Genomic DNA, 10855 nt, shown 5'->3' on the forward strand with positions numbered 1-10855 from the left:
CCCAAACAAAAATGCCAAGAAGCAAGGTGCTTGTTTTATGTGGAAATTATTTTATTTTTTTACATACTTTTTTAAAGATTTATTTATTTTTATACAAGAACTGGGGTACAGGCCAGATGCACGGGAGGGTGAGAGGATTCACGGAAGGGTGAGAGGATTCACCAGAGGCAGAGCAGGGAACAGAACAGGCAGACTGACTGAAATACACTGCTGAGGGGAGCAGAGGGCGAGACAGGAGGGGTCTGCTCACCATGTGGGATTCTCGCCAGTCAGCCGGGCTTGAACCCACACTGCAGAGGCTGCGGACAGCTTCATACTGTGGCGCTCAACCGCCTGCGCCACCAGGGAGGCCTTTATGTGGAAATTAATCAATTTTGGAAACTTATATTGTTGCTTAACTTCTAGGAAAGTTGTGGTTTATTATTTTTATTTTTAGCAATCTCTATGATGCCTCAGTCTTTGGTGTATCTAATTAAACCTTCATGGAAACTGCAACTTGTATTATTACCTGAAATGAAAGTATAAGATAATAATACGCAATGCTGTCTCTTTGGTAATCATATACGAAAACCTTGAGAAAGAAATGAGGAAGATTCATCCGACCTGGTAAGAAAGATCTAATTTCTAGACCAAATTCTGGTCTTCGTGATTTAACACTGATAAAGTCAAGTGTCTCTTTGACTTCAGTGTTCTCATCTTTGAAATTCAAGCGTTGGACAATCTCTGTTTCTCTACCTTAGAAATCCTATAACTTGGTAAGAACCAAGGTAAGAACCAAGGTTTTTCCTGGAGCTCAGGTGTGGTCAAGATTCATGGATCTGGAAGCCAGAATGACTGGTCCCAGGTTCCCACCTCCCATTGTAGGAATCAGTGGGAAAGATGTCTTTCTTCTTGCTTTCACAACACATTTCCTGCTAAAATACCATTTAGTAGGTGCTCAATAAATGCTATTATAAAAGTAACTCCTACCAAAGTTTCCCTATAAAAAGTATTCAAATCAATTGCTTTGATCATGCAGGCAATCTGGGAATTTTATCTAGTAAATGTGAAAAATTAGACATCTTATCAATTTTGTGGAGGGGGCTACTTATTTTTTTTAAGATTTATTTATTTATTTATACAAGAACTGGGGTACAGGCCAGATGCGCGGGAGGGTGAGAGGATTCACCAGAGACAGAGTGGGGAACAGAACAGGCAGACTGATGAAATACACTGCTGAAGGGAGCAGCAGGCGAGACAGGAGAAGTCGCCATGTGGAACCCTCCCCAACCAGCTGGGATCAAACCGGCGCTGCAGAGACTGCGGACAGCTTCATAGTGTGGTGCTCAATCGCCTGCGCCACCAAGGGAGGCCCTGGAGGAGGTTATTTCAATGCTTTAATTTTGTCAGTTGTTTTCCATTAGGTTTTAATTTGCAAAGTTTTATAACCAAAATTGACCAGGAGAATCAGATTGGGATTTACAAAAATGTTTCCAATTAGAAAAACTTAATTAAATAACACAACTCTTCTTCTCTTTCCCCTTCTTCTCTCCCTCCCCCCTTTATTTGTTTTCTGAGCAATTTAAGATTCATAGCACAGTTGAGAGGAAGGTCTCCATAGATGTCTGCTTTCACATACATTTAGCCTTCCCCAGTCTCAACATTCCCCACCAGAGTGGTATATTGGTTACAGCTGATGAATGGACATCGACCCATTATCACCAAAATCCACAGATTACAAAATGGTTCACTCTTGGTGGCATACATCCTGTGGTTCTGAACAGATGTGTAATGACAGGTATCCATCATTATGGTATCATAGAGTCTTGGTTCCTTTTTTCCTACCTATCTCTATACTTTTATGTTTTTTTTTTTTCCTTCTGAGACTTTCTTATTGAAGTGCCATTTCATTACAATACATAAGTTTCAGGTCTTCATTGTTGAAATCAAGATGTAAATATACGTTTAGTTCTCTGCTAAAGTCCAATTCTGTACCTCAACAGGTCATTGTTGTGTTTTCTAATTTATTCCCCTCCTTCCCTCTTTCATTTGGGTAACCACTAATTGGTCTTATAGTGTAAATGTTTGTTTTATGGAGTTCATCCATTTGTTTTCTCTGTATGCCATAAATGAGTGAAATCACGCAAAGTTTATCTTTTCCAGCCTGGCTTATTTAACCAAGTATAACTCCATTTCAGTCTATCCACATTGTTACAAGTAGTAGGAGCTCATCTCATGTAGCTAAACAGTATTCCTTTACATATATAAACCACCTATTCTTTGTCCTTTCATTAACCAATAGACACTGAGGTTGTGTCTCATTCTTGGATGCTCTATATAATGCTACAATAAATGGGGTGTATTTTTCTCTTCAAACTTTTGTTATTTTTTTTTTTTTGTAAATACCCAAAAGTAGGATACCTGGATTGTATGGAATTTTATTTCTAATTTTTTGAGAACTGTCTATACTACTTTTGATAATGTTTTATATTAGGTCTATGATCATTTTGAGTTAATTTTTGTGTATGGTGTGAGATAGGGGGTTAATATTCTTTTGCATGAGAATATTTGGTTGTCTCAGCACCATTTGTTGAAATGACTATTGCTCCCTCATTGGAGGGTCTTGACACAACAATAAAAATACCATAGACATGGAGACTTTTATCTGGACTCTCAATTCTATTCCACTAACCTGTATGTCTACACTTACACCGGTACCACATGTCTTGATGAGTGTGGTATTGTAGTAACTTTGGAATCAGGAAGTGAAAATCCTTACTTTCAAGATTGTCTTACTCTTTGAGATCCCTTATAAATTACATATGAATTTGAGTGTCAGTTTTTCTATTTCTACAAAGAAGACATCTGGGACTTTGATAGCATTTGTGATGAATGTATAAGTTTGTGAAATAATGCCATCTTAACAATGCTAAATCTTCCAATTAAGGAAAATGGAATGTTTTTTCCATTTATTTAGAAGTCTTCTTTAAATTCTTTAATAATGTTTTGTTGTTTTTGGTTAATTTTTCAACTTTTTTGTTAAGTGCATACCTGCACATTTTATTCATTTTGTTGTGTGTAAAAGCAATTGTTTTCTTAATTTTATTTTCACGTTGTTCATTGATAGTGTGTAGAAAGACAATTATTTTTGTATGTTTATCTTGGCTCTTGTAACCTTGCTGAGCTCACTAGCTCTAATAGTTTTTTTTTTTTAGTGAATATTTAAGGGTTTTATGTATGTAAGATCATACTCTGAAAGTTAAGATATTTATTTCCTTTTCAATCTGTGTGACTTTTCCTTTCTTTGCCTAATTGTCCTCCTAGAGCTTCTAGTAGAATCTGGAATAGGAGAGAAAGAATTCAGTATTAAGAATTATATAAGTATGATGTTAACATTAAATATGAAATTGATAGGGATTTTCATGGTGACCGTTGTTAGGTTGAAGAAGTTCTTTCTATAGCTCCTAGTTTGTTGAGTGCTTTATATGATAGTGTTGGATATTGTCAAATGCTTTTTATATGGATTTTGCTTTTTTATTCTTTTAATATTTCCTAGGGTGATTCACATCTGATTATGGTGCATGGTCCTTTCTGTAAATTTCTGGATGCAGTTTGCTAGCATTTTGCTGAGGAGCTTTGTGTTTATTCAGAAGGGATATTGTAGTTTTCTTGTGATATCGATATCCTTATCTTGTGATATCCTTATCTTATTTTGAAATCAGAGTAATACTGTCTTCATAGAACGAGTTGGAAATTGTCACTTCTTCTACTTTTTTGAAAAGTTTCTGAAAAGTTAGTTTTTAACTTTTCCTTTGAATGTTTGGTAGAATTTACCTGTGACGTCATCTCGGGCTGTGTTTTACTTTGTGGAAAATTTTTAGTGATCAATTCGGTGTCTTTATTACAAATCTATTAAAGCTTTTTTTTTCTATTTTTTATGCTTCAAATTTTTTTATTAATTTTTTAATTTTTACATCATTGTTCATTTTTAAACAATATTTGCTTCCCCCTCCCCCTCAGGTGTAGTCCCCATAGAGTTTCCTTCCCCAAGGCACCCGTGCACCATCACCTCAGTCTCCTGTGCTCCTCCCTCCCTCCCTCTGATCCCTCTCCCTCCTCCTGCCCTGCAGGAGGTCTCTGATTTATAATTGTCCATTTTTGCTTTGTTGTGTTGCGTTTTGTTATTATTTTTTCCCCTGATATATGATTTGGTTCCCCCATGTTCCTCCTATGAGTGAAACCATCTGATATTTTTCTTTTTTCTTCTATTTTACTGAGCATAATTCTTTCTCATTCCATCCACATTGCTGCGAATGGCATGAGTTTATCTTTTTTGATTGCTGAATAACATTCCATTGTGTATATATTCCACATCTTCTTGATCCAATCATCTATTTTTGGACATTTGGGGTGTTTCCAGGTTTTACCTATTGCAAATATTAAAGCTTTTTATGTCTACCTGAGTCAGTTTCAGTAACTTATGTCTTTCTAGTAATTTATTCATTTCATTTGCATTATATAATTTATTGGCATGCAGTTGTTTACTATATTTGCTAGCACTCTTTTTATTTCTTGAAGTTGGTACCGATGTCCCCTTTCATTCCTGATTTTAGCAATTTGTCTTGTTTGTGACTTCCCCCCGTCCCTTTTTTTTTTTTTTTTTTTTTTGCTTATTTTAAGTAAGCTTGCTAATTTTGTTGATTATTCAAGAACTAACTTTTGGTTTCACTGATTTTTTTTTATTGCCTTGCTGTTCCTTATTCATTTATTCCTGCTGTAAGTTTCCTTATAGTGCTATTTTTTGCTGTATCACATAACTTTTGATATGTTATGTTTTCATTTTCCTTCATCTCAAAGTATTTTTTACTTTCTTATTGATTTCTGACACATGGGTGTTTCAGGAAAGTTTTCTTTAATCCACATGTTTATGAAATCCCTGAATTTCCTTTTCTTCTGTTATGATTTCTAATTTAATTCCATTGTGTTTTAAAAACATATTTTGTATTATTTCAATTATTTTAAATTTATTGAGACTTGTTTTATGGGTCAATATATGATTTATCTTGGAGAATGTTTCATATACACTACAGAGGACCGTCTGTTGTTTATTCTATAGATGTCTGTTAGGTCTAGTTGTTCATAGTGTCGTTTTAGTCTTCTATTTCATTGTCTATCTTCAGTCTAATTTTTGCATTCATTACAAGAGTATGGTATTGAGGTATCCAACTTTTATTTTTGAATTGTCTATTCCTCCCTTCAATTCTGTTGGAATTTCTAGACTTTCTTCTTCAACCTTTTTAAGATTTTGTGTTGAGTTATGCAACCACATAAGCAAGAAGAGTTAGTACAGGTGGGAATTATTTCCTGGGCTGTACTATTGATTAGGATCATGTAAATGTAGAAGATTCTTAGAAAACTTGACACTATATCATGGTAAAGCTGAGTTTTGAATCCTAGCAAATGACTGGTATTTTTCACTAAAACTGAGGATATTTTTAAAGCATTGTTATATCACCTGCTTTGAATATGTCACCAGCCTAGAAATGCAAGGTATTTGTGACATTTGAGCACCGACTATGTGATTGTCAATGCCTGACTGATACGCCCAACATCTAGCCTCCTTTTCTTCCTCCTGTTCCTCTTCCCAGATTGCCTCTGGAAAGCAGGCAACAGTAGGAGTGCTGGCACATTCCTGTGTAATGCTAACCTTTGCATCACTATTAATCCTTATACTCTCTTTTTAGAAACAAGCGATTAAGTTAAAACTAAACAAAGCCTTTTCTGGGTTACAGAACTGAGTTGCTTTTCCCTCTTCATAAATCCGAAGTAATTTAATAGAATTTTCCCCTTCCAAGTCCTATCCTGACCTTCACACCCTCCCAACATTAGGGAAAAGGAGGAAGTTTTCCCTGTGCTTTTCTTTGTGACGACATGAGGGGGCAGATTGATCAATGGGGAAAACCCCAGTGAGAACACGCCTCCTGTGTACATTCCCAACATTTGCTTTAAGTAGGGCCACCTCAGACCCAGGCTGCTATCAGAGCTTAACAGCACTTGCACTGCACTGCACTGGTACCCAGCACTGAGCAGGTCTGTTCCTTAAGCTGAGAATGATGTGCAGTAGCAAAACTTTGGTCTTGGCTACTTTGATGTCAGTCCTGCTCCTCCACCTCTGCTGTGAATCTGAAGGTAAGTATCACTCTCTGCCAGCACAGGAGGAACTATTTTCATTTTTCTTGAAGCTTCACATTCCTTTGGGGGTCTCCAGGGGGTAGGAATCTGTTAGGAAGTCTACAAAAGGAAGTGTTGTGTATTGTCACTTGTTGGTGAGTAGAGGAGAAAGAAGTTACTGCTGTTGCTTAGGGTTTTCTCTCTGCTGTCAATCCCAGCAGATTTGGGAGGGCAAATGAGCTTTTAGAGACCCCTGAACTCCAGGACAAGAGCTATTTCTGGGAGTGCCATAAATTGTGCATCATTACTAGTGAAGGGGAAATGTAGGCAATGCTAGCACACCCAATGTCCTAATCGCCAAATAAATACTTAGCAAAGTCCAAAACTCACCTTGAGGGGTGGATTATGGCACCTGACTAAACTTTTAAGACCTTGGGACATCAACTGAGAGCTTTGAGATAATGCTTATCTTTACTTCTACTAGGTTGTAATTTAACTTGAGGGAGTGTTCAAGTATTGCTTTATTGCTTGTAAATTATGTAAGAGTATATAATTTTAGCAAAAGGTGCATTCCTGTTAATGAACGTGTTGAACTTTTATGAAAAGATAAAACTTCATAAAAGCACAAAAGTTCATAAAAACTTCCATGGACTAATATTATGATTTCAATGCACTTTAGTGATATCTTCTATAGGAAGATTTTTTTTTTTGTTGTAACTTCTTGTCCTTCTGTCCTCTTAATACTCAGTAATAGCTTAATATTTGCCGATTTATCCATTTTCTGACTTGAAAGATTATTTATACAAGGCTTCTTTAAGAAGTAGGCACTCATATGTTTGAGTGATTGCAGCAAATGGAAATAAAATACCATTTTTAAAAGGAAGCTGAAAACTATGTTCATTTGACTTTCAAAGACATCGGCACTGTTCCTCTAAATAGTTTATTTGCCATATAAATTAGTGTCACTTGATTTTCCTCATCTTCAAGTAGCTCCATAATACCTACTATGGGATACGTTCATTCATGTGGACGCAACACTTTTCATTTCTTTTCAGCAGCAAACACCTATGACTGCTGCCTCCGATATACAGAACGAAAACTTCCTACTAGAATTATCCAAAATTTCACAGTGCAGTGGGCCAATGGAGGCTGTGACATTGATGCAATCATGTAAGTTATTCATTCATTTCAATTAATTTGTGCTAGGAATGCTTGGAAATTTCAGATTACATATATATTTTAATGTACATATCATAATATCTTTATTTCATGGAATTACCAACAACAAGATTAAGTCACAATTCTGGGACTTTATCTTCCTGCCATTGGAAATCCATTTGTCAAATTTTAGAGAAAGTCAGGGAGAATCACTTTCATTTCTTGCAACAAGTTTTATGAGAAATTATTTTATACTTTATAGCACTTCATTTCTTTAGCTAAAATGTTTAGAGTGTAGAGCGATCAACTGGAAAATGAAATTTCCATTGCATTTTTAAAAAAACCACTTAAAAGTGTTTGAAATCACAAATCAAATTTTGTAATTTTTCAGCTTTCACACAAAAGCTCGAGCAGTGTGTGCAGATCCAAGGAAGCATTGGGTGAAACATGCGGTGTCCGTCCTCAGGTATGAATATTTGCAAATAATTAGCCTCTCGCCAAATGGTTGGACCAAGGACTACACAGATTTGCTAGGGTTCTATAACATAATCACTATGAAATCTTTAAAGGGGAAATTTGGGTTAGCCCATGAGAGCCAGGTTAGAGATCATTTTTCTTATTACTTTGATCTCTGACACTTTCCCCATGATGTAGTAGTTTCCTTGATAGTCACTTGATTGTCACTTGCTGCTTGATTCTTGTTGCAAAGATGCCTCCTCTTTCTGTAATTTTACAGACTATGTGACATTGGTTGGTTGTGAAAAACTGAAAAATAAGCAGTTAGCAAGAGATCTATGAATCTGATTAACATTTTAACGAGAATAACAGAGGCCACCTGTGACCAGGGTGTCCAGTACGTGTTAGTCATTAGCTGGCTGGGTTAGTCGGGCAAGGCCCATCCTCACTGGACCTTAACTTGCTCAGTGGACTCTGAGCTGCTGGGCATCCTGAGAGGAAGTTAGGGGAGGAGACGGAGTCCTCACCAAAGTCATTTCTGCCAGCCAGCCGCTCTGCCTGTGCTCATTCTTCTTTTTCTCCTTACAGCAAGAGAATGAGGAAGATGTAAAAAGTGATGCTCTCTGGAATGGAATTGGACACAGCCCAAGAATGAAAGGAGCTCAGCTGAAGTCAAGCACTTCCCACCCTTGGGGATTTAGCACTTTTCTTGTTTGTGTTGCATTGGACCTGTCCAATTAATGAAGTTGATTCATATTGCATCATAGTTTGCTTTGTTAAGCACCATTAGAGTCACACTCTGTTTTACATTAAGTTATTTATGTATGTGGGTTTATTTTATTTTTTTTTGCTATTTAATATGTATTTCTCATAAGCTATTTGGTTTAGTATAAGGTGTAAAATTATATTTGGAAGGAGATTATATGGACTTTCATACAAACAGCAAGCTACTTTTAAAATATTATTTAACATTCTTTTGCATATATAGCTTTACTTCTTAAATTGTAATTACTTTGTAAAAATAAAATGATAATAAAGATATCAAAAATAAAGAGAAAAAAAGCAAAATGTTTGTTGATTGATTTATATATCATTTTTGAAGGTGTGTACTAACATATCTAAGGGGTAGTAAAATATGTAAATTTTCTTTAAAATATATTTTTTCCTTACTTCTGTCTAGTGATTTTCTTTATCCCGATCCCACAGTCCTAGATTTCATTCTATATCAAATATAATGGGAAGTTTTTTTTAAATTCAAAGTAATTCAACCCCAAATTTAGAAAGATCCTGTATCTAAGATCCATAGTTCAGTGGGTTTTTTATTAAAGATTTATTTATTTATGCATACAAGAACTGGGGTATAGGCCAGAGGTGTGGTGGGTGAAAGAATTCACCAGAGAAAGAATGGGGAACAGAACAGGAGGATCCACTGAAATGCACTGCTGAGGGGAGCAGTGGGTGAGACAGGAGAGGTCTGCTATGCCATGTGGGTACCTCCCTGGCTGGGGCTCAAACTCATGCTGCAGTAGTGGCTGATAGCTTCATAGTGCTGATGCTTAACCCTTGTGCCACCAGGGAGACCCCATAGTTCAGTGTTTATTGACATAAAACTCTAAAAAAAGTGTGCCTATGCCCTCTGTGGTTACAGGAACATAACCGCCATTTAGAACATAACCTTGAGAAATCACTGATACCCTCATGCTGTCACTCAGTGCCAGGGACCTAGAAATGGGCATCTCAGCACAGGGACATTTCTCTTCTTCAGAGTCCTCCTGAGTCAGCCTTGAGTACTTTCTAAAAAGAAAATGACCTGTAGAGGGTTCTTAGAAAATGACAGTCTCAGTCATCAGAAGAGAGACTTCAAATTATGAAACCCAGCAAGGGCCGGAAGTAAGATGAAAGGATGGTGAACCAGTGTAGAAACTGTCACATTGATCATGGGCCAAAGTGCAGGGAGCACCTGACTAGGAACTCTTCAGTCTGCTTGGATGTTGGCAGTTGCGGGGGATCCCTGGAGGCGGGCACACTGAGGGGATGATTCAAAACACAGACTCACAACACCTTGGACAGGGCAATGGCTCATTTGGGGCCCAGCCAAGAGCTGTCAGTGCTTGGCAGGCCTTGAAGGCATCTCTGTGTCCAGGAATAATCACACTGAGTCACCAGGGAAAGTATGCTCCGTATTCTGTCTCTGCATTCATCAAACACGGGTTCAGTATCCAGGCTGTGCCAGGCATGGAGCCAGCGGAAGCTTGATATACCAAGAGATAAAGTTATGACTTGGCCTTTGCTCCCAGGGACTTGGGACTGAATAGTCAGGTGAGCGCGGGGAGACCACAAGTAAATCAGTTACTGGAGTAGGTGGTGGTAAGTGCTGGATAAAGAACATCTTGGGATACTGTTGGGGGTCGGTGGTGAAGGTTTCCGGAGTGAAAGAATATTCAGTTGACCCATACGAAGTAGCCAATATTTAATGTTCTTCAACTAAGAAAACAACTGTGTATGGTTTGACTTAATACTTGAACTGAGGGAAGCAGGGCAGGTAGGAGCTACCAGCTGGAAAAGAAGGAGAAGGGGGTGGTTGAGAATGTCTGGAGGCAGATGTCAGCTGCCAGAATGTCTGAAGGTGGGGTACTGCAGACCTCAGTGGGCAGGAGACGAAGGTGCTAAACCGATTGGAATGCAAGGATAGTCTTACACAAAGGTCCTGTGGTGCAAGACTGGAGGAAGCAAAATGTATGCAAGGGGTGGGGATGGAGTCATTGCAGGTTGAGTGCAACTGTTATCTCAACTGAGCATAGAGGTTTGAACTTGAACTTGGGAACACTGGGGAGCATTGAAAACGTCATAGCAGGAGGGAAGGGAGGTGGCCCTGATGGAAGCAGAGGCATCAGGGAGAGCTGTGATGGGTAAGCTGAGAAATGGGAAGCTCAGCTAAAGTCATGGCAAAAAGAAATATGAAGAAGAGATGGTTTGGGGTTCCTGAGAACCATCTGGACAGCCCTCGCCCTCCCTCTGCCACCCTCTCCTGCTCAGCAGAGCTGAAGAAGACCATAGCCAGGGATTGTGTGCCTGGCTGCTGGCTGGGGGC

At 38.0% G+C, this 10855-nt stretch overlaps 1 protein-coding gene across 2 annotated transcripts; it reads left to right on the forward strand.

Moving 5' to 3' along the window:
* The first annotated feature begins 6083 nt into the window (after nt 1–6083).
* On the forward strand, nt 6084–8382 carry CCL20 (C-C motif chemokine ligand 20). Of its 2 annotated transcripts, none has more exons than XM_037521921.1 (4): nt 6084–6168; nt 7206–7320; nt 7700–7774; nt 8353–8382. In XM_037521921.1, exons 1-4 carry the CDS (start codon nt 6090–6092, stop codon nt 8372–8374), a joined length of 291 nt encoding a protein of 96 aa, XP_037377818.1. In that variant the 5' UTR covers nt 6084–6089; the 3' UTR covers nt 8375–8382. The 2 variants fall into 2 exon arrangements, with proteins under 2 accessions (XP_037377818.1, XP_037377820.1); XM_037521923.1 differs by having other exon boundaries at nt 7209–7320.
* Nucleotides 8383–10855: the final 2473 nt, after the last annotated feature.

The sequence above is a fragment of the Talpa occidentalis genome, unplaced genomic scaffold (assembly GCF_014898055.3).
Source record: "Talpa occidentalis isolate TD23 unplaced genomic scaffold, MPIMG_talOcc4v2.1 talOcc4.3, whole genome shotgun sequence".
NCBI lineage: Eukaryota > Metazoa > Chordata > Mammalia > Eulipotyphla > Talpidae > Talpa > Talpa occidentalis.

Excerpts from the sequence above, each read along its gene's own strand:
- CCL20 (XM_037521921.1), top strand. The coding sequence starts at position 6,090 with ATGATGTGCAGTAGCAAAACTTTGGTCTTGGCTACTTTGATGTCAGTC. Across the intron at positions 6,169-7,205 it reads CCTCTGCTGTGAATCTGAAG|CAGCAAACACCTATGACTGC; the intron begins GTAAGTATCACT and ends ATTTCTTTTCAG. Across the intron at positions 7,321-7,699 it reads TGTGACATTGATGCAATCAT|CTTTCACACAAAAGCTCGAG; the intron begins GTAAGTTATTCA and ends GTAATTTTTCAG.